This window comes from Trichomycterus rosablanca, chromosome 18 (genome assembly GCF_030014385.1).
Source record: "Trichomycterus rosablanca isolate fTriRos1 chromosome 18, fTriRos1.hap1, whole genome shotgun sequence".
Classification (NCBI taxonomy): domain Eukaryota; kingdom Metazoa; phylum Chordata; class Actinopteri; order Siluriformes; family Trichomycteridae; genus Trichomycterus; species Trichomycterus rosablanca.
The window spans coordinates 21,692,345-21,716,194 of NC_086005.1; the positions used below are offsets into that span (position 1 = coordinate 21,692,345).

The 23,850-nt window shown below is 37.6% G+C and overlaps 3 protein-coding genes across 3 annotated transcripts in view; 2 read left to right on the plus strand and 1 right to left on the minus strand.

Annotated features, from left to right (window-relative positions):
- Positions 1-8,083: 8,083 nt before the first annotated feature.
- rnft1 (ring finger protein, transmembrane 1) lies at positions 8,084-14,910 on the plus strand. The gene is made up of 9 exons (XM_063014056.1): positions 8,084-8,228; positions 9,672-10,111; positions 10,197-10,273; positions 11,427-11,527; positions 11,643-11,796; positions 11,878-12,036; positions 12,172-12,237; positions 12,959-13,060; positions 13,890-14,910. Exons 1-9 carry the CDS (start codon positions 8,203-8,205, stop codon positions 14,022-14,024), a joined length of 1,260 nt encoding a protein of 419 aa, XP_062870126.1. The 5' UTR covers positions 8,084-8,202; the 3' UTR covers positions 14,025-14,910.
- A 1,533-nt stretch (positions 14,911-16,443) lies between these two features.
- Positions 16,444-17,428, plus strand: ptrh2 (peptidyl-tRNA hydrolase 2). Its single transcript, XM_063014357.1, has 2 exons — positions 16,444-16,480; positions 16,834-17,428. The coding sequence occupies exon 2, from the start codon at positions 16,835-16,837 to the stop codon at positions 17,336-17,338; it is 504 nt and encodes a 167-aa protein (XP_062870427.1). The 5' UTR covers positions 16,444-16,480; position 16,834; the 3' UTR covers positions 17,339-17,428.
- A 771-nt stretch (positions 17,429-18,199) lies between these two features.
- Positions 18,200-23,850, minus strand: part of cltca (clathrin, heavy chain a (Hc)) — a 31,193-nt gene continuing 25,542 nt past the window's right edge. Inside the window, exons 24-32 of the mRNA XM_063014828.1 lie at positions 23,637-23,744; positions 23,147-23,314; positions 22,614-22,763; positions 22,358-22,489; positions 21,114-21,224; positions 20,805-20,975; positions 20,190-20,411; positions 19,018-19,093; positions 18,200-18,920 (exon numbers count right to left, since the gene is read on the minus strand). Of these exons, the coding sequence (XP_062870898.1) occupies positions 18,784-18,920; positions 19,018-19,093; positions 20,190-20,411; positions 20,805-20,975; positions 21,114-21,224; positions 22,358-22,489; positions 22,614-22,763; positions 23,147-23,314; positions 23,637-23,744 (1,275 nt within the window). The 3' untranslated portion in view covers positions 18,200-18,783. The remainder of the gene's footprint in view (positions 18,921-19,017; positions 19,094-20,189; positions 20,412-20,804; positions 20,976-21,113; positions 21,225-22,357; positions 22,490-22,613; positions 22,764-23,146; positions 23,315-23,636; positions 23,745-23,850) is intronic.

A 23,850-nucleotide genomic window follows, 5' to 3' on the forward strand; every position in this document is an offset into this window, starting at 1 on the left:
AAGTTTTTTTGGACGTTTTACCTTTCTCACCTAACTATATACCTGTAATATAGTCTCATTGCTACATTTATATATCTGTTTATTAGTTTTTAGTTTGATTAATTAAATGCTCATTCTGTAATTGCTGAGGCTAAGTTGGCTGATTTTTCATGGATAACTACTGTTTTCTTTTTCTTCTACTTGTGACAAAGGTGCTTTTACAGTTTTGTTCTTGAATTATTTTGCATATTAAATGTTTCCTTATGTTCTGTTATGTTCTGAACATATTGCCTGCTTTCTTTTACATAAGACTTTGTATTAGAAGGTATATTATCTACTTTCTTTTACAAAAGACTTTGTATTCGCAGGTATATTATCTACTTTCTTTTACATAAGACTGTGTATTCGCAGGTATATGTGAATAATTAAGTATATGTGAATTAAGAAAATAATAATAAATTATTTAAGATCTAAGTCTATTGTTTGGTTTAATTGGTTGATGTATCACAGAATCTATAAACACATTTGAATTCATAAGTATTTATAATAATCAGTTTCCTATCTTTCTATACTTAAACATTCTCTACTCTAAACACTAAACCATTTCTAAAGATAACATTCCAATAAACTAGACGTAGACGTGTCTTAAATCAGTCCTCCAGCTGTAATTTAAGAGCTTTAATTATTTAATTAGAGCTGGAATTATATATGGAGCATGTTTACATATCTGGTATCAAACTGAATTGCTGGAATAGTGTGAGCAGAACAATTTTTAAGCTGCAAAGACATCTTCTGCATGATTTTTTTTGAGGTGGGAGAAAACTAACCCATAAAAAGTCTATAAAACAAGGGAAAACATGCAAAACTTCCTATAGACAGAGAATGGAGGCAAGTAGTTATCACTTTCCAAAAACTATGCTGTTAATGTATATAAAAGTACTACAGTAACTGCTTATAGGTGACAATTTCAACCAAAGTCAATTAAATCAACACTTTACAATAAATGATGGTTGCTGACCTGGTTTGCAGGTAAAATCCTAGTTTGTAGATCTGCTGAGCAAGATGTACTTATCTGATGATTCGTACTACACGGAAATCATATTGTGACAGTAAAACGTTGTATACAGTTGTATACCCTATGCCCCTCCACACACACTCCGCGACCCTGACGACTGACGAGACCTGGTGAATGTGTGTTTGAATGTGTTTAAATACCATCTACTGGCAACGTACCGCAAATACGCTGGTGTAGATGGCAATACACTTGCGATTATACTCGTTGTGTTTAAGTGGTCATTAAATGTCGAATTTAAATTCTTTTAATGCAGCTGACTTTATTAGACTATAATAAATACACCTTAATGAAATAACGTTATTTTTAATTTTACTATTTTATCACTTCAAAGTCACAAAAATTGACTTTGTGTCAATGTAACAACAGCACCCCCTACCGCAACTGAAAATTACTGTCTGTATAAAGGTTCCACCTCCTTACGCCTCCCACTTGTGTCAATTATTGACAAAAGAAAGCAAACAGTAAAAATTGTGGGTCATTCTATAATTTGGGGTACATTTCACATCACCAAAAAGTACAAAAACAATGTTCCTTCTCAACAGAACAATCAGTGGTTCAAGTTAATATATTCCTTTAGTGTAACAAATCCACTAGTTGCAAAGCTTAAACATTATTATTTTTTTATTTTATTTAAAAGGGCAAGTAGATGTAGACTACTAGGTAACTTAGTTGACAGGTAACATAGTTGACAATTTCCCTATTTTGACCCATAACTTCAGTGGTAGACCTTGCCTGGCTGACCACATGTCATTTCTTGAACAGAGTAATGTCTAATTTGAACATACATTTGAATTAAAATTATAAAAAAAATTGTAGCCATAACAATGTATGTAACATAGTTGACAGTCAATTAATATACTCATTGACAATGTTCTATTATAGATAAAATATTTTTAAAAATAAGAGAACATTCACCACAGTTTGTTCAATATGCCCTCTACAGAGATAAATGATATCATGTAATGCTGCTCACATAGTTTTAGAACAAACCATTTTTGAGTTGCTGAGTGGAGTTCTGTTAGTGACACAGTTGACAGAACTTTTGCGGACAATAATAAATAAATATATTTAAATTATTTAAAAGAGAAACTCAATTTAAAAAATATTATTTTTCTTTAGTATTTAAACTATTGAAATAAATAAAAAAATAGATGTTGTTGCCTTTAATAATTTTATTCATTATTTTGAAACCAAGGCACCCTCAACTTAAAAAACGGACACAGCAAAAACTGTTCATTTAGGAACATCATGACAAATTTCAAGCTAAATGAAGCATAGAATGCACATAATGTTTTTGTGATATTACAACATGTTTTCCATTAATAGGTAAAATATGACATTTTTAAAGAAAATAATTTGAATAAATATAATTATTATCATTGGATATGGAATGTACCCCAAATTATAGGATGACTCTGTATGTATGCTTGAGCTCGAGTGACAGTAGAAAGCAGATGAGAAGGACTGTCCAAAAGTTCCAACATTTTCTCATCAGAAATCAGAAAGGCAAAATTGTTAACATACTATGAGGATCGAAGAGGAGCAGAGAGTACCGAAGGGAAAAGAAAGAGTAACTACAAGTCAAATTCAGACACTTTGGTGTTAGTTGTGTTACCTGTAAATGTTTTTGAGTGGCAGGTTTACACTAAATCATGTGACAGACATGAAAAAGTCTGAGTATGCATTTGTGAACATTATGGTGCCAAGAAAATCATCCAGCATGACCAGTTTGGCAGTGGGTCAGTGATGACATGGGGAGGCATATCCTTGGAGTTCACACAAACCTCCATGTGATAGCCAAGCGTACCCTGACTGCTGTTAATTACAGGGATGAAATCCTCAGAGCCACTGTCAGATCGCTGGTGCCATGGGCTCTGTGTTCCTGATCCAGATCTAGGAGTAGATCTCCAGTGACACCACCACATCAGAAGATATTTTTGGGAGTGCAACCAGGCACGTGGGGGCCATAAAGTCACATTATGAGTTGCCATGATGAACTTTAGGCAAATTGGATCAGCCTGTGATTCTCAGTGTGATTTTGAATCCAGTCCTTAGTGGGTTCATTTTTTTCAGTGACCATTGCAATGGCATTTTGTTTTCAATAAATTAAATCAGTAAAGATTTTAACTTGAATCTTTTGTTCATTGATGTGTGATATAAGTGTGATGGCTCAGTGGTGGCTCAGCATTGGGTGTAACCTTGTCCAACAGACCTGGAACCACAGGTTTAAGTAGAAAGACGTGAAATGACATGTACTGATGACATAAATGAAGCCTACACATAACATTGTTAACTATCTTATTAACCTTGAATGTACTTTGGTGACAGTTTCTTACTCCCCTCAGTAAACCTAAAGTCCCTGGTCCTCAGACAGGTAGGTCGGTGTGTCTGTCCTGGTCAGTCAGCCAGCAGCTTATGTCCATGCAGAACATCCTTAATCTTCTGATGTGTTTGCTCTCAGACCTATTCACTCCATTGCATCAGAGTGTTGATGGCAGGTACATTTGATGGTGTGGCCGACCAAGTCATTAGAGGGGGTTTATAGCCTAACAAACCCTGAAAAGGAGTCATACCAGTGACTGAACCAGCTAATGAGTTCTGAGCCATTCTGTCCCTGGGCAACTGTCGTGACCAGTCTGTTTGATTATTGTGACAATAAATGTGCAGAAATTTTCCCAGTTCTTGATTGGCCCACTGGATTGAGGATTATAACCTGATGTAATTTAGGAAAAATGTGGGTGGTGTAGTGCCTTCTAGAAGTTCAATAGAATAATATCATTCTCTATGGGGTGGTAGTTTGGTGGCCTTTTTTTTTACTGAATACTGCTAACAAGTCGTCATACTCAGAGTGTGCCACTTGCAGCAGCATGAGTGACTTATCCAACAATGATAACCAACTAAATTCCTTTAAATCAATCTCTCACACTGAGCTATCGTCACTGATTAAATCATCAAAGTCACTGTAATGTATATTCTAACCCACTTACTTAAAGATTTACTCCATCATTGTATAGTCAGTGCTTACCTTAATAAATGCACCCCTTAGCTTCGGATATGAACCTAAATTGTTTAAAAAAGCAGTTTCCCAATAATTATGTTCTTATCTGGTTCAAGGTCAAAGAGATTTGTGGTGAACAGGGTTGCTGTCGTTCTGTCTCTCTCGTGCGATCACAACAGGTCCCTCACCTGGATGTCCGCCACATCGACTGTCATTCTTTGAAAAATCTTATAGAAGAACGCCAGTTTCTGTCGTACTGCTGACACTAATGTAATTCTAGCATCTCAAGATTACTTGAGTCATGAAACTCAGACACCCAGAATGTGCAATATTTGTTCATGTGTATGTACAGTGGATATAAAAAGTCTACACACCCTGTTAAAATGCTAGGTTTATGTTATGTAAATGTCATTTCCGAACCTTTTCTACCTTTAATGGGACATATAATCTTTGCATGTAAATTGAAAATCAAACTGTATACAAAGAAAAAAGACTTACAGTAATGTGGTTGCATAAATAAGCACAATGCAATTCCCTTGTAGAAATCAAAATATCTGGGAGAGTTGATTTACTTTTTAATTAAAATACTTCAAATGGGACAGTGGTATTCTAGTGGGCAGAGCTGTGGGTTACCAACTTCAAGGTTCTGGGTCTGAATCCCAGCCCTCCTATGCAGCCACTTTTGAGCACTTGAGCAAGGCCATAAACCCTCTTGGCTCCAGGGTTGCTGTACAATGACTCCCCCTGCGCTCTGACCCCAGCTGGGGTATGCATATAACGCATTTTATTGTTCTGTACATGTGTATTTGTATATATGACAAATAAAGGCATCACATCTGCCCTAGATTATCAGTATTATTACTGTTATCCTTATTATAGAAAATCTGTGATTCACTTGAAGAGAGCAGTGCATTACTGTTCACCACGAAGTTTGACTGAACTCAAACAACTCTTTAAGTAAGAATAGGCAAATGGCGTCCAGTGTGAAAAACTGTAATTAATAATAACAAATATATTAGGAACCTTCTTACCCAAAATTTTACTATAAGAACCATCTCTCACATACCTGGAGATATTAAAAAAGGCAACTATTTTGGACTTTATCGTATAAATTCGTAATTAATAATAAAATAAGAGATGTACTTTTCAAAATACTTCATAAACGCTATCCAGTCAATGCTAGATCGAGCAAATTTTTTTATATTTCTGATAGATGTAGCTGCTGTAAGTTCTTCAATGAATCCATTAATCATTTATTTTTTGAATGTGTCTATACATTTTCCTTTTGGGTCGATGTGTTCTGGGATTTGGGGAAATAAATTGGCAAAGATATTCCAAGTACTAGTCAATATATATTTTTTATATTTGATAACCCTAATTTCCGGCCGAATCTTATATAGTTAACTTAATAATATTATTAGCTAAATATTATATTCATGAAGTTAAAAATGCAAAACAATTACCATCTTTTATTTCTTTTGTAAATTCAGATTTGAAAATATATTTTAAAACAATCAATTCTTTGAGCCCCTCACTAAATAAAAAATTATGTAAATTGGTAACTGTTTTAAAACACTTTAAATTTATATAAGGATAATATTTTCTAAGGAGATTTTCATTTATTTGCTTATTTATCTTATTGACTTATTTTATATGATATACTATATCACTATATAATATACAGTACTATATTTATTTTATATGATATACTATATCACTGTATAATATACTACGTACATTTATTTTATATGATTTACTATATCACTATATAATATACTATATTTATTTTATATGATATACTATATCACTATATAATATACTATATTTATTTTATATGATTTACTATATCACTATACAGTATAATATACTATATTTATTTTATATGATATACTATATCACTATATAATATACTATATTTATTTTATATGATATACTATATCACTATATAATATACTATATTTATTTTATATGATTTACTATATCACTATATAATATACTATATTTATTTTATATGATATACTATATCACTATATAATATACTATATTTATTTTATATGATATACTATATCACTAGGGCTGGGTATCGCCACCAATTTCCTGGATCGATTCGATTCCGATTCACCAGGTCCCGATTCGATTCGATCTTCGATTTTCGATTTTCGATTCGATTTTCGATCCAATTTCGATTCAACACATTTAGGCATATTTGAGTTACATTAACAGGTTTTGTTTACATATGTACAGATGTTCAGAGAACGAATGTGATAATTGTACAAAGAACACTCATTATTAAAAATATTTGTGTATTTTGTTTACATAAATAATTAATCCAAAACAGAAAACAGTAACATTCAACAGCCAGGTGTATGTTTACATTACATTTACAATGTTGTAGCATGTCAGACAAATGAAATAATAATAAAAAATGAATGTTACTGTTTTCTTCCATTTGTCTGACATGCTACAACATTGTAAATGTAATGTAAACATACACCTGGCTGTTGTACAGCTTATGCCAAGTTTACACTACACGACACTCTGATTAACACGTGGTCACTGTAATGTTCACACTACACGACTGATCGGCGATGGGGAGTTTTACACTACACCATCCATCACCAGGGGGAATCACAGGCGAGCTTCTCTGGTCTCCAAAACTACGTTTTGTCACGAAAACACACGTGAGAAGTGATGAAAGGTTTAATGATACCACGTCCAAACATGCACATCAACAAGTAGCGAGCGATCAAAGTTTGTGCGCTGATGAAATAAATGAATCTGAGTGGATTTGGCAACACGAGCAGCATGGATCGTTCTGTAGTGAGTTGGAGGTTAATAAATATTTTGTTTTGTAGAGAACGATCTCGCGTGTGCTGATGTATTCTGATAGAAACTATATTGCGCTCCACCACCTGTTTCCAACCTCTCCCCTGTGTTTCCCCTCGCTGTTTCTCACATTGATTGAGAGCCGAGTTTTGATCGCAGAGCGAACACCGAGTTCCTCCCGAATCCAGAGCCGAGCGAAAATCAGTGCAAAAAGTTGTGTAGTGGTCATAATTTGAGCATCTGCCATGCTAAACTGATGTGCAGGTCAGATCTCGTTGCATGAAAAAACAGTGGCTGGTCACGCGAAATTAAAGGGGGTAACAATAGTAATAGATTTCCGTGTGCACCGTAAAAAGGGGCGTATTTAAAAAATCGATCTCGCATTTATATGAATCGATATCGGATCGTTCAAATAAAGATCGATTAAAATCGAAAAATCGATTTTATAAACCCACCCCTATATATCACTATATAATATACTATATTTATTTTATATGATTTACTATATCACTATATAATATACTATATTTATTTTATATGATATACTATATCACTATATAATATACTATATTTATTTTATATGATATACTATATCACTATATAATATACTATATTTATTTTATATGATATACTATATCACTATATAATATACTATATTTATTTTATATGATTTACTATATCACTATATAATATACTATATTTATTTTATATGATATACTATATATACAGTACTATTGCTTGCTCTTTTTTTAGATTAATTAATTCCTCTGGCTTTGTTGTTTTTCTCTTTTATGTTTATATTATTTCTTCTCTGCTGTTATTTAACATATTTTGTATATTGTTAAATTTAGTGCAAAAGCATATTTGATATGTTTATATATATTATATGTATGCTTCTGTAATATTGTTGTTTAAAAATAAAAGTTATTAAAAAAAAAAAAAAAAAAGCAAAATGTGGCTCTACAAAGTACAGAGCAGATACTTGAATGTTGTAAGGCAAAATGTTATTATTATTTTTACGAAAAAGAATAAATGTTATTAATAAGAAACAAAACATCAATTCATACTTTTTATCTGTTTTAGCACAGTGGCAACATGGTAAAACAGTGGAATGTGAGTAATCTTTAGGACTCTTTATTTGAAGGGTGTTGGAATATCTGCCATGATGGAAAGTAGACTCGTTCCTGTATTTCGTGACTTGTTGATAGAGTGATGTTGTGAGGAACAGTCGGTTATTTAAAGTGTATTCGGTTGACTTTATTTTCATTTTCGTTTTATTAGTTACTACACTTTTAACTCCTTACATGGAGACTCATTGTTTGTCATGAAACTCCGGCTGCAGTATGACAGGTAAGGTACATTAAATACCACATTTCACATTAAACTCTGGTAATAAAGAGCTGCTGTACTGGATCAACTGGGGATGAAGTTAACCGGTAACATGCGCGTTCATGTGAAATGTTTATTATATTATTATTATTATTATTATTATTTATGAAAAGTTGGTAGTTAAGTTCGAACTGTCAGTCGGTGTGTGAAAGATCTGACAGGTCGGTAGGTATAGAGAGCCTAATAAATGTCGAAACCAACTTTTATATATACACCAATGTTTCTTACATACTATAAAACGTTTTTTAACATTAATTACATTAGTTAAGTGATTTATTAATCAGATAAATGAATCCTTTAAAGTCTTGTATAATATACCATCTGTTAAATAGACATCAATATTCCTCACAAGCTACAAAACAGCCATAACATGTGTTACTGTCCATTTTATCAGCTCCACTTACCATATAGAAGCACTTTGTAGTTCTACAATTACTGACTGTAGTTCATCTGTTTCTCTACATACTTTTTTTGCCTGCTTTCACCCTGTTCTTCAATGGTCAGGACTCCCACAGGACCACCACAGAGTAGGTATTATTTAGGTGATGGAGTGTTAGTGTGTGTTGTGCTGGTATAAGTGGATCAGACACAGCAGCGCTGCTGGAGTTTTTAAATACCGTGTCCACTCTGTTAGACACTCTTACCTAGTTGGTCCACCTTGTAGATGTAAAGTCAGAGACGATCGCTCATCTATTGCTGCTGTTTGAGTTGGTCATCTTCTAGACCTTCATCAGTGGTCACAGGACGCTGCCCACGGGGCGCTGTTAGCTGGATTTTTTTTATTTTTTTTTGGTTGGTGTACTATTTTAAGTCCAGCAGTGACAGTGAGGTGTTTAAAAACTCCATCAGCATTGCTGTGTCTTATCCACTCATACCAGCACAACACACACTAACACACCACCACCATGTCAGTGTCACTGCAGTGCTGAGAATGACCCACGACCCAAATAATACCTGCTCTGTAGTGGTTCTGGAAGAATCCTGACCATTGAACAGCAAGAAAGGGGGCTAACAAAGCATGCAGAGAAACAGATGGACTACAGTCGGTAATTGTAGAACTACAAAGTGCTCCTATATGGTAAGTGGAGCTGATAAAATGGACAGTGTGTATAGAAACAAGGAGGTGGTTTTAATGCTATGGCTGATCGGCGTATATGCTTTTAAATTGCTCTTGTAATTGCTTATATTAAAATCATTTAAATGTTATAGTACAAATAAAAATAAACAATTTGCAGATGTATTTTTTTTTATTGACACACATATTAATATAGTTATTATTACATGTAATTATACAGTCTATCTGTGTAGAGCACTTTGTCTTAGCCGTACATTTTTTACCTGAACAGTTACAGTTGACTGAAACTGTCATTATCTTTAAAAAATGTGCCATATTAAATATTGCAGGAGAGCATCTAATGAGATCAGAAGCGTCTTGACTCACAGTCAATCAACTGTAATGCTGAAAGAATTAATCTCCCAAGATGGCACAGGTTCGTCAGTATCTTTGCAACCTGGGCTATTGACCAGAACGCCAGAGTCGGGAACGACCAATACTCTCGAGGACACAGATGTCCAAGTTTCAGTACACAGAACATCAACAGGAGAAGAAAGCAACCCTGCTCCATCTTCCCGCAGACTCAGAACCGGAGGCCACAGTCACTCCCACAGTTGTAGACGGTCTCATACGCATGCTGAGCCTGAGGCTGACCACTCAAACTCAGATCTTGAAGGTGGAGAGTCCAATGTGCCTTTTTCAGAATTGCGGTATCTCTTTTATTGGTTGCAAAAAAGTTTCCCTTTCATTGTGATTCTTTGCGTGAAACTAATTGTACAGCATGCCCTGGGTAAGTGGACATAAACTAATAATTATAACTTAATTCTTTTGTTAGTAGTAAATCATCTCTTAGACCTTTATATGATTTATAATAGGACTGGCTGTTGGAGTTGCTCTGTTTACAACATTCTTGTATGCAAATAAAAGCATCCAGACACAAGTTTTTCTTCAGGTAAGCTTTAATTACTTTTACTTGTGCTTATTTACAGTTATATTAAGTCACAGATTTCACTGATTTTTAAAGAAAAGTGCCACATTTCACAGCAGTCATTAAAAGCAGCCCCCTTTCACCCTGTTCTTCAATGATCAGGACTCTCCCAGGACCACTACAGAGCAGGTATTATTTGGGTGGTGGGTCATTCTAAGCACTGCAGTGACACTGACATGGTGGTGGTGTGTTAGTGTGTGTTGTGCTGGTATGAGTGGATCAGACACAGCAGCACTGCTGGAGTTTTTAAACACCTTACTGTCACTGCTGGACTGAGAATAGTCCACCAACCAAAAAACATCTAGCCAACAGCACCCCGTGGTCAGCGTCCACTGACCACTGATGAAGGTCTAGAAGATGACCAACTCAAACAGCAGCAATAGATGAGCGATCGTCTCTGACTTTACATCTACAAGGTGGACCAACTAGGTAGGAGTTTCTAATAGAGTGGACAGTGAGTGGACACTGTATTTAAAAACTCTAGCAGCGCTGCTGTGTCTGATCCACTCATACCAGCACAACACACACTAACACACCACCACCATGTCAGTGTCACTGCAGTGCTGAGAATCATCCACCACCTAAATAATACCTGCTCTGTGGTGGTCCTGTGGGGGGTCCTGACCATTAAAGAACAGGGTGAAAGCAGGCTAAAAAGTTATATAGAGAAACAGATGGACTACAGTCAGTAATTGTAGAACTACAAAGTGCTTCTATATGGTAAGTGGAGCTGATACTGTTTGGCCACCGTATCTGAAGGGTGGGCGTCGTATGTATCATACGCTGTGTAAGGACCCTGATTGGCGGAAGAGACGCCTGTGCAGAGTGCATGGGTGATAAGAGGAGGGCCGTGCACGTGTCGAAAGAGGCGTGTACAGCGACGTGCTCTCCTCGGATGCAATCTGGTATCTCTCAGCAGCGGAAGACAAATTGAGTGTGCTAAATCAGGAGGAAAATGGGTGAGAAAATGCATTAAAACAAAAGATCAGTAAATATGTGGGATAGGGATTTCTTTGTACATTAATATTAATCATTTTAAATAATCCAGAAGTGAAATAAAGTAAACAAGTTTAAGCGCTAGTATTTATTTATTCTTTTTTGTTTTTTGTCTCTGAAGGACCGGCGGTCAGTGCTCCAGTGTTTTTGGCTCTTGTCCTTTTTAACAGCCTCTGCCCTACTTCTGTATTACACGTTTCAGAGGGAGTCCCTATACTTTTGGTTTGTATTGATTGTTTTATCCAAAATAAATTGTAGCCTAATTTTTAGACCATTTTTACCGATTTTAATCGGACGGCAATTTTAATATTCAAAACTGTCTTTTACTGTCTTCTAGTCTCATCCTCATCTATCCCCATATTGAGCCTGTGGATTTCTGGAAGGTTTTATGGGCTGTTGGGGTAACCAGTTTCATTGTAAAGTTTCTCTTTATGGGATTTAAGTGCATTATACTACTTCTTCCAGCCCCGATCATGTTGTACAGAACACGGGTATGACCTGGCCTTTTGGTTTATTATAATTAATGTAATTTAGTTAGTGTTTTTCATCAGTAAATTCTCTGTTTTCGGCAGGGTCAGTGGTACATGTTTATAGAGGAGCTTGGACAGATATATCAGATACTTGCACCTGTGCCTCCTTGGTTTTACTATCTGGTCAGCTCCCAGGAGGGAGACAGCGCCCTGGGATTTACACTGGGCATTCTGTTAGCCATGCTTTATGTCATTGTGAAGGTAGGTCCATATGCATCAAGCACCATATAGTAAGGTCAGTTTGTTTTGTGATTAAGCACACATGTTTACTCTGAATAGGAATTAAACTAACAAACGTTGAATCTATCCTTTACTTTTATTATTTATATTTTTCAGCTTTTGGGACTTTATACTCAGTGGGGATCTCTGAAGAAAACAATATGGACTTTTCTCAGTAATGAGGTATTATAGATTTACTGTGTTTAGAATATTGACATTTATGCTAAGCTTTATTTTGCACTTAAGTATATTTATCATCAAACTAAGGTTTTGTTAGTTTATAAATAGACTTTTACACAAAGCCACAAGGTGGCTCAGTGTTTTTTTATGCTTGCCTGGTTTCCGGGTTCAAATCTCAGCAGTGCTATCAGCCAGGCGACTACACGGACACTGGCTGTCTCTTTGGGGGGTACGCCCAGAGCCCTGAACTGTGAGCCTGAACAGGATAAAGCACTCACTCACTCACTTAACCGCTTATCCAATTAGGGTCGTGGGGGGGGTGCTGGAGCCTATCACAGCTTTTCAATGGGCGCAAGGCACGCAGTAACACCCTGAACGGGGCGCCAGTCCATCGCAGGGCACACACACATACACGCACCTATTCACCTAGAGGGCAATTCAGTGTCTCCAGTTAACCTGACTGCATGTTTTTGGACTGTGGGAGAAAACCGGAGCTCCTGGACGAAACCCACGCAGACACAGGGAGAACATGCAAACTCCACACAGAAAGGACCCAGACCTCCCCGCCTGGGGATCGAACCCAAGACCTTCTTGCTGTGAGGCGACAGTGCTACCCACCGATAAAGCAGTTGATGAAAATTTTAACATAGTGAAACTGTTATTTTCATAAGAAAAGTTCATTATTAATTTCTTGAAACTTAAGTTGCTTTTGCTTTGTGTGTAGATGAATGGAGTTCCTGCCACTCAGTCCCAGTGTAGTGAAGCTGGAGAGCTCTGTGTCATCTGTCAAACTGAGTTTAAGCATCCTCGGGTTCTACTGTGTCAGGTAAAGCACGGTCCATCTAATCGTTAAATCACAAGCGGTCACCTTGTTAAACAGGGATACCCAGATGTTTTTTACATTCTATGTATGCATTTTTCTCCCAATCATATCCAATTACCCGTTTGTATCTCTCCTCCAATGCCCCCTTTGACACATGTACAGTTGCCAACTTCTTTTTCACCTGCACGAGGTGGGTTCATACAGGGATAAGTATTGCATACGGAAAGTCACGCACTGATCTCCATTATTCCCTGTCGCTGTTCAGGCACCATCGACCAGCCAGCAGATGCCATAAGGAATCCCTTTGGCCCTCCCACTTGACAAACTTTAGCCAACCATGTCTTAGGCAGACATTAGCCAACTGTGTCAGTGTGTAGGCACCCATCAGTGGATTTGAGTGTCTATTTTTTTGGCCACTTGATTAAGTTATCATTTTTATCTTCTATTTTTCTAAAATCCCTTGCACAATCAGGGAATTTTAGACCCCTTTTCTTTTGACAACTGATTTACATCTCAGATTTGAAGTGTGCCTTCTACCAGTTGCTCTTTAGAGATGTCCCCACAAGTGTTCGACAGGACTCAATGCTGGTCACTTCAAACTCTCCTCTTCTGGGTGCTTTTCGAAGCTATAATGTACATGCCAAAAGTCATGGAATAGCAGTATGTAGATTATGAAGTGACGTTACCTCATGCTTAGTTCACACTACACGATTTTTGCCCTGATTTTTGCTAGTTTTGCCAGCTCAGAGGCGAGTTGGTATATGAATAGTATGTAAGAACTCCTACAAGTTAATAATTGAGACAATAAATACAAAAAATCCTTTTTTTACAGCATGTTTTCTGTGAGGACTGCATCGGACTGTGGCTCAATCAGGAAAAGGCTTGCCCTCTTTGTCGTACCATCATAACAGATAAAGTGCACAAATGGAAAGATGGTGCGACTTCACCTTATTTACAAGTCTACTGAAGGTCATATCATCTTACCTACACATCTAAGGACGATAAATACAACAAAGATGAATATGGATCTGAAAAGCCATAACATGCTGTTCATTTTCTTTTGGGAGTAAGGGCATTTACCATGCTTATCATTTAGGTGCACATTTTCTATGCTTGCTGTGCTAAAACAAACAAAATGTTTAAGTTAAGCTCATTTAGGCACTTGAATTTACCTTTTGAAAATTCTACACTTTATATACACAGTGGGTTTTGCATAATATATTTCCTCGAAATAATGAGACAATGTATTTGCATTGATTTATCATTGTACATTAGTACAGTATTACCTTTTCTTACTGTATGTTTACCTTTTATTATGGTTATATACCCAGTCTGATCCACAGTTATTGACACCCCTGGTAAACATGGGTAAAGAGTGAATTTAGGTGAATTAGCTTAATATTACAATACAATAATGAAAAACAACCAACTTTAATTGATAATTTATTTCAAATAAGGAATATAAATCCCCATAAATCAGGAAGTCATGGATTAAAGTTTTTTTTTTGGTGGGGACACTAATAACTGTGGTTTTGTTTAAAACTATTTTCTAACTAGGGATTCTCTGAATACATGTATTTTAATTGCAGGTTGGATCTCTCCTCACTGTAGTGTTTTACTACAGATAAAAGCTTTACTGGTGCTCTGCTTAACAAAAACCTGTTTTTTATTGTTCAGCCTGACAAACCCAGAACTTATAAAGATTCATTAATAAATGTTTTATTTAAAATGATAAAATCAAGCAATTCATTTAAAAATTTTTGTGAATCTTAAAACTATTTTTGTACATTAAAATGAGAGTTGAATATCTTTGTAATCTCTTTGAGCAAATTAAATAAAACATTTAGACAATTTTTAGACAATTTAGTCTTATTTCTCTTCATTCTGTTCATAGCTTTATATAGTTACATCTTAAATAAAAAAATGCCAGAAAATACCTGAAATTAACATTTATTTAGTAAGGATATGTAACTATAATCACATGCCAAACCAAAAGTATCCACCCATGCACATACACACAACCCCAAATAAAAAAAAAGCTGGGACAGTTTGGAAAATGTACATAAAAACCCACAGGGTTTCTTCATTTACTTTGACTTGTATTTCATTACGGACAGGATGAACCTGAGATATTTCATCTTTTGTCTGGTGAACTTCATTTAATTTATTAATATACAGTACATCCATTCCTACATTTCAGGCCTGCAACACATTACAAAATTGGGACACATTTACCACGTTTTGGCACAGAGGGTAGATACCAAGTGATGAAGTTCAATCCAAAGCTTTTATAGATCATGTTTTGTGCACAGGTGCAAAGACATGCTGGAACAGAAAAGAGCCAACCCTAAATTGTTACTGCAAAATTTGAAGCATGTCATTTTGTAATGTTCTTTGTATAATTGATTTGTTAAACCTGTTGCCATTTGATGTGGCTAAAACCCTCCGCCTTTCTTAACCGCCTATTCAATTAGGGTGTGGGGGTGAGGGGTTGCTGGAGCCTATCCCAGCTTTTCAATAGGCGCAAGGCACACAGTAACACCCTGGACGGGGTGGCAGTACATCGCAGGGCAGACACACACACATACACACACTCATTCACCTATAGGGCAATTCAGTGTCTCCAATTAACCTGACTGCATGTTTTTGGACTGTGGGAGGAAACCGGCGCTCCCGGAGAAAACCCACGCAGACACGGAAAACAAAAATAACTTCCATATTTCTCTATTATTTCCTTCTTTATTTCAGTAGTATTGTATTTTGTAGGTGTAATTGCACAAAAGAAAGAATACTTTACTCAGCCGAGTTCCTTCTTCTCTCTCACTCACTGTCGCCTCTGCCTGATACACAGTGACATCTACTGGCAGGAATAATTATACAACACATCAAACGGTACTAGATTTTTTCATTTTCTCATCACTGCGCTTTCTTTGCACCTTCTTTGGGGCCATTTTAATATTGAATTTTACAAAATATAAAGAAAACACAGAAAAAATACCATCTACTGTCCGCTCACTGTATATATATATATATATAGAGAGAGAGAGAGACAGAAATATGTTCGTACGTTAAGTTGAAAAAGATCGCTCGTAACCCCAAAATGTTTGTATGGTAAACGGTTCGTAAGTCAAGGGTCGACTGTAGTTTTTTATTTATATCTTAAGCCGCAAAAATGATTCCAAACCAGCCCAAATTTTGTCCACCCGCCAAAGCGTTTTTTATCCCCGCTAGTTTCCAACAAAATCCGCCCAATTTGGCTGAAAACCGCCCAATCTGGCAACATTGACTCTTCCTTCAAACTTATGGCTGAAAACCGCCCAATCTGGCAACACTGCCTCTGACTTCAACCTTTGTCAGCTGTGATAACGTCATCAGTATACGACAGGGCTCACAGTGCAGCGTTTCGAAGCTTATCGCAATAAGGTGAGAAATGATGTTTGTGTACCTTCATCATCATCATCATCATCCTTATTATTGTTATTATTATTATTTCCGTTATTCTGATTGTTGACTGGTTCTGTAGTGTGGAGTTATTCTCTACTATAACAAACAAATGGACGTGTTCGCCGTTTTAAAGACACTTATTTACATGTGACACGCACCAATACATCCCACGTCTGCCCTGTTGTCTGTATACTAGTGGGTATTTGAGCGTTTTGATAAAAAAAAAATTAAAATTAGAATTCCATTATAGTCTGGAGTCACTGTAATAATAGCGTCAAAAGTTTTTCCTCTATAATAATCTGGTAATTTATCTGAATGTTAAACTTTTTCAGGATGGATGTGCAGTATGGTCCGCTGGCATTAGGCATCCTGTCAGGCGTGGGTTGCGGGCTCTGCCTTGGCTGGCTTCTCCGAGGACGACTCGTGATGGCAGCCAATCATGGCTCTGAAAATGGCACTGAAACGAGTGTTATGGGAGAGAGTGGTGAATTCAAAATGGTTCTGGTCGTCCGGTCAGACCTTAAAATGGGCAAAGGCAAAGTGGCAGCGCAGTGTTCTCACGCAGCAGTGTCTGTCTACAAGCAAGTTCAACGCAGGAACCCTGAGCTTTTAAAACAATGGGAGTACTGTGGGCAGCCTAAAGTAGTGGTGAGAGCACCAGATGAGGACGAGCTCTTTCAACTTTTGAGCCAGGCTAAAGAAGTTGGCCTTACAGTCAGTCTCATTCAGGATGCTGGAAGGACCCAAATTGCTCCTGGATCAAGGACTGTTCTTGGTATCGGACCTGGACCTGCTGATATTGTAGACAAAGTAACAGGGCACTTAAAACTGTACTAAACAAAGCAGACATTGTGTGAAAAATAATGTTTAAATGCTTTGATGCTGTAGCTTTTTGTATTTGACTTAAATTTATACAGTAAAATCTTAGAGGCATTTTGTTTGGATTTTTATCTTACTTTAGTAAGAAGCAAATAATTAAGTTCATTTTCATTTATTGTCTGTTTTATCTCTGCCTTATCCTATTCAGGATTGTGGTGGTTACAATTCACATACAGTATATATACACACCGATCAGGCATAACAGTTTATCAGCTCCACTTACCATATAGGAGCACTTTGTAGTTCTACAATTACTGACTGTAGTCCATCTGCTTCTCTGAATGCTTTGTTAGCCCCCTTTCATGCTGTTCTTCAATGGTCAGGACTCTCACAGGACCACCACAGAGCAGGTATTATTTGGGTGGTGGATCATTCTCAGCACTGCAGTGACTGGTCTAGAAGATGACCAACTCAAACAGCAATAGATGAGCGATCGTCTCTGACTTTACATCTACAAGGTGGGAGTAGGAGTATACTAGGTAAGATTGTCTAATAGAGTGGACAGTGAGTGGACACAGTATTTAAAAAGTCCATCAGCACTGCTGTGTCTGATTCACTCATACCAGCACAACACACACTAACACACCAACACCATGTCAGTGCAGTGCTGAGAATGATCCACCACCTAAATAATACCTGCTCTGTGGGGGTCCTGACCCTTGAGAAACAGTGTGAAAGCAGGCTAAAAAAGTATGTAGAGAAACAGATGGACTACGGTCAGTAAATGTAGAAATGGTAAGTGGAGGTGGTTTTAATGTTATGGCTGATCAGTGTGTGTGTGTGTGTATATATGTATAATTAATCATTGTGCACACAGAGTAAGGAATAGTATTGTTTTAATGACTGGTCCCACTTAACATTACACTCAACAGACTAGGAAAAATCCCAGACAATATACATAGTAGGAACACGACATTTTTAATTTGCACAGACCAGGATAAAGACTGTTTACAGTGGTATTTTAGATGTATTTAAAATATTTTTTTATTTGAAGATTAGCATAAACGCCACTGTTGATACTACCAATACAATTGGATTTTTTTTTTTACTTCTATATATATGAATTTATATAACAGTATTTTACATATCGCCTGACGAACCTGCTAACACAAAAACACAGATATTATTCTACATTACTTTTAGCCTCTGATTGCAAGTCAGATCCAACAAAAAACATTAAGAGTTATTCTAAGTCATAATATGATCGATTCCATTTTAAGATAAAATGGTGAAAAACTTAAGAGGTGTACAAAATTTCTATGATGATTTTTTTTTTTACCCAGAAATAAGTCCTTCATTTTAGTGTAGAGAGAAAGAATAAAGTAGGCATGTATGTATATATAAAAGGCAGGAACAGAGCAAGCAATAATGTTGTTTTTTTTAACAAAGGGAAGGAGGGGAATTCACATCCCATAGCCAAATCCTGGTTGCACCTGAGGAGCCTGTGGATAACCAGGTGCTGCGGAGTAATTATAGCCATAAGCCTGTTGTGGGGGAACAGGTACACTTGGGCCTGCGGTCAGCATGAGCTGGGGGGTACCTACAAAAGAAGCAATTGAAAGTACAGCAACCAGTGTTAAATGCAGGTTAAGTGCATTCTAAATGGTCACATCTGTGAAATAAGTCACTGCTCTTACCATACACAATAGGTTGTGCTTCTGTTGCCTGCTCCTCCTCTTTTCTTAAAGATTCTGAGGTCTCCAGCTTGTCCACCTGAGAACATCAGTTAAAAGAAGTTAGTTTATTAGGATTTTACCATCATGTTTTACACTTTGGTTACATTCATGACAGACACTTGTTACTAGTTACTTGTTACCCAGGATTCATCAATTCACAAGGTTGTATCGAACAGTCATGGGCAATTTTGTATCTCCAATTCACCTCACTTGCATGTCTTTGGACTGTGGGAGGAAACACACGCAGACACGGGGAGAACATGCAAACTCCACACAGAAAAGACCCGGACCGCCCCACCTTCTTGCTGTGAGGCGACAGTGCTACCCACTTAGCCACCGTGCCGCCCACTTATTATTAACGACCACCAAGGGTGTGTCAACGGCTTGACAGTAAAAGTCACTGTTGCAGTGGCAAAGAGGGGATTCAACATCCACCTTTTCTTTCTCAGATGGGCCGGGTCGAGTCTGTTTAGTACACTTAGTTGTACCCCTGTACCCCATTTATCATCCAAGAAGTACCCCACTGGGCCGCTCAGGTGGCACAGTGGTAAAGTACGCTAGCGCACCAGAGTTGGGGTTTCGAATACATCGTATCGAATCTCAGATCTGCCTTTCAGACTGGGCTGGGCGGCAGCACGAACAACGATTGGCTGTTGTTCAGGGTTAGGGGTAAAAAGTCAGATCATAGGTCCTCATAACTGGTGCGACTGCGGCCCCTGCTGGTGCCTGCACAGGGCTGAGGAATAATGCTGATGGGGGTTCGGCCCTCTATACACAGTGCCTGTCAGTGTATGGACTCGACTCATGCAGGTGAAAAATGCAGTCTGTACTGACTGTACGTGCCGGAGGGGGCGTATGTCAGTTGAGAGGCGTCCTCAGTCAGCGGTGAAGGGTCGAATCAGTATAGAGAACGCAATTAGGGTAATTGGACACGACTAGATTAGGGGAGAAAAATTGGGGGAAAAAAGTTCATCCCAAACCAGAACTTCATCAATGAAAGCAAAATATCCTGTTTATTTTTACCAAAGCTACTGCAGCAGCTTTCCCCTGTGCTAAGTTTGCATTGGCACTACATAGAAAAGGGGTTGTGTGTTTTCAAAAAGAGGACTGGACCTGCTGATAATCATACTTGCCTTGCTAAGGTACTCCCTCATAACCTGTATGAAGTATGGCATGGAGAAGTCCATAATGTTGTACTTCCAGGCGGTTTCCAAAACCACGTCAGGTCTGAGAAGGTCATAGCAAGTAAAGAGGCAGGAAGCAAAGCACTCCTTTTTCTCCTCCTGAAGAAACCACTGCAATAGTTCCTCAGCCAGCTCCATATCCTTTGACTCTGATGCATAAAGCATGGCATCCTGGGCAAGAAATGTAGCATTTTTGTTTACACAGTTCAATTAAAACCAGATAACAAGGGTACACTACAGTTTTCCAAGACTGAGCTATTGTAGGCTTTACATTACTTGTCTCTTTTTAAAGCTAATGAATGTATAATACAACAACAGTACAAATTGAAATGAAAAGTGATTTCTTTAACCTAATATAAAAACTCAGCTTATGACCTGTAAGACGAATGCAAGATAAACAGTTTTAACCCCTCTGACTGCTTTGATTAAAGTGCTTGCACTTGAGGTCATGCTAAACCGACAAAACCAATATAATCAAGCTCTTGCAAAGGCAAAGTAAATTAAAGAGCCATAAAACCAAAAAAAATGGTTTAACAGAGAGTTAGTCCTAATCACAGCACATACCTTATAAAGTTTGTCTTTTTTGCAGAGCTCCACACTTTGTTTCCAACGGTTATTGCCTTTGAAGAGATAAGCAGCAATTCTTCTAAATTCAATGAGTTCATGCTTCTCCATGCGCTGGGCCAATGTAATGTTGTCAAAGTTATCATAAGCATCTATAGATGTCCTAAGTGCCTGCAATTTCACAAAGAAAAAAGCAAGATAAATATTATTTGTTAACAAAAATTCCAATAGTTTCAAATACTCCTTAACGACTGAAACAAAACAAGGTAACTTTTAAAGACAAAACAGATATTAATCTTTGCTTCTGACCAGGTAGTCTTCCTCTGTGATGAAGAGGTTGTTAAGTGCTTCATTGACAGACTTGTTGTTGTTGTTCTGTACTGATCGCAAGTACGGTTTTACAAGTGGAAGTTGCTTAACCTGCAGAGTTCGCAAATAAAACAAGAGAAAGAGAAATTTTATACAAATATAAAATGTTAAATAATCAAACACTTAATTGTAATGAGCATATAGGCTTTATTAGGTAGCTTCTCCAAGACTATCACTTAAAGCTAAGAATACATTTACATAAGACTTAAGACATACACCGATCAGCCATAACATTATGACCACCTTGTTTCTACACTCACTGTCCATTTAATCAGCTCCACTTACCATATAGAAGCACTTTGTAGTTCTACAATTACTGACTGTAGTCGATCTGTTTCTATGCATGGTTTGTTAGCCCCCTTTTATGCTGTTCTTTAATGGTCAGGACCCCCCAGGACCACCACAGAGCAGGCATTATTTAGGTGGTGGATCATTCTCAGCACTGCAGTTACACTGACATGGTGGTGGTGTGTTAGTGTGTGTTGTGCTGGTATGAGTGGATCAGACACAGCAATGCTGATGGAGTTTTTAAACACCTCACTGTCACTGCTGGACTGAGAATAGTCCACCAACCAAAAATATCCAGCCAACAGCACCCCGTGGGCAGCGTCTTGTGACCACTGATGAAGGTCTAGAAGATGACCAACTCAAACAGCAGCAATAGAGGAGCGATCGTCTCTGACTTTACATCTACAAGGTGGACCAACTACGTAGGAGTGTCTAAAAGAGTGGACAGTGAGTGGACATGGTATTTAAAAACTCCACTCATACCAGCACAACACACACTAACACACCACCACCATGTCAGTGTCACTGCAGTGCTGAGAATGATCCACCACCTAAATGATATCTGCTCTGTAGTGGTTCTGTGGGGTGCTGACCATTGAAGAACAGGGTGAAAGCAGGTTAAAAGGTATGTAGAGAAATAAATGGACTAAAGTCAGTAATTGTAGAACTACAAAAAGCTCCTGTATGGTAAGTGGAGCTGATAAAATGGACAGTGTGTGTAGAAACCAGGAGGTGGTTTTAATGTTATGGTTGTGTAAGTGTAAGGCAAGTCCAATTTCCTAATATGGTTGCAATGTAATTGATCTGATATGTATCAAATCCAGTACAAGGTGTGGAAGGGATCGCTCCTACTTAAATGTACAGCAGCCTAGTAAGATTTTGCTAGTTTTTCTTACCTTGGTGAAAAAGTTGACAGCGCGTGAATGATCCAGTCTTGGCGAAAGCACTATGAGAAGGTCATTCAGTAACATGGGTTTAAACTCCAAGTAAAACTGGATTGCTTTGTAATAAAGCTCCACATTGGCCACCTACACAAATGCACAGACAAAACAACAGAGAATTATAAAGACAGACGCTGTGGGATACTGCACTGTAGAATACAACATCAAGAGGTTTTTGTGGCTATAATAGCAAGTTGACAAAAATTTGTACCTTGGTGATGATGTCTTTAAACTGGCTTTCCTTCCAGGCATCTGTAGGGTGGTTCATCATGGTAATGATAGCATTATCAAACTCCTCGTATTTATCATACAAAAAGACCAGTTCTGCCCACAGGTGGGCCTGCTCTGCTGCCCGCAGTACCTGGAATTTTGTAAATACATAAAATTGTATTAAGTGGGTAGCACTGTCGCCTCACAGCAAGAAGGTCTTGGGTTCGATCCCCAGGTGGGGCGGTCCGGGTCCTTTCTGTGCGGAGTTTGCATGTTCTCCCCGTGTCTGTGTGGGTTTCTTCCGGGAGCTCCGGTTTCCTCCCACAGTCCAGAAACAATTAACTTGAAGTCAGGTTAATTGTAGACACTGAATTGCCCTATAGGTGAATGTGTGTGTATGTGTGTCTGCCCTGCGATGGACTGGCGCCCCCCGTCCAGGGTGTTACTGTGTGTCTTGCACCCACTGAAAAGCTGGGATAGGCTCTAGTATGTCTAGTCTGGTGAAACTATAATAGGTAAAAAACTTATCAGTACCTTTGGAATGTTAACCCTTGACCAAAAAAGCTCCAAGTGCTCCCTCATCTTCTGTGGTTTGAATTTGGAGTAAAGGATGGCCAGCTCAGTAAACATGCCCATGTGGGCACGCTCTAGTCCAAGAGCAGCCTCCAACAGCGTGATCAGCTCCTCAAAGTAGCCACGGTCCTAAAAAACGCAGAAAATTAAAATTTTTGCTTATTTTCAGGTCTACAGGTAATCCTGAACAACCATCAGTATAAGAAAGTTTAAGTAATATGTTCACTATATGGGCAAAAGAATTGGGACAACCATTTAATCTAGTCTTGTGAGAAGACTTAGCCTTATATAGAGGTCAAGCTATTTTAATAATTTGTTTTTGAAATAGGATCTTGAACAAGCTCATTGTCAGATGCACAAATACTTTTGGCCATATAGTGCAAAATAAATACAGGCAATTAACCCTACTGAAATATTAACATATTTCTGTGTTTTACTTCGTCAGACTTACCTGGTAGTAGTTAATCAGCTCTTCCAGTTCATCAGCATGGACCACAATGTGAAGGCCACACATCTGAGCCAGTCTGAACTCATTGCCATCAACACAGGCAAAACACACCTACATTATTAAACACAAAAATGATTCAGATTTAGTTTTATTAAGATGAAGCTTTGCATGACAGAAGTTTTGTTTTTATTATAATACGTACATAATTATAAGTAAA

Excerpts from the sequence above, each read along its gene's own strand:
- rnft1 (XM_063014056.1), top strand. The coding sequence starts at position 8,203 with ATGAAACTCCGGCTGCAGTATGACAG. Across the intron at positions 8,229-9,671 it reads CTCCGGCTGCAGTATGACAG|GAGAGCATCTAATGAGATCA; the intron begins GTAAGGTACATT and ends TAAATATTGCAG. Across the intron at positions 10,274-11,426 it reads AGACACAAGTTTTTCTTCAG|GACCGGCGGTCAGTGCTCCA; the intron begins GTAAGCTTTAAT and ends TTGTCTCTGAAG.
- ptrh2 (XM_063014357.1), top strand. The coding sequence starts at position 16,835 with ATGGATGTGCAGTATGGTCCGCTGGCATTAGGCATCCTGTCAGGCGTG.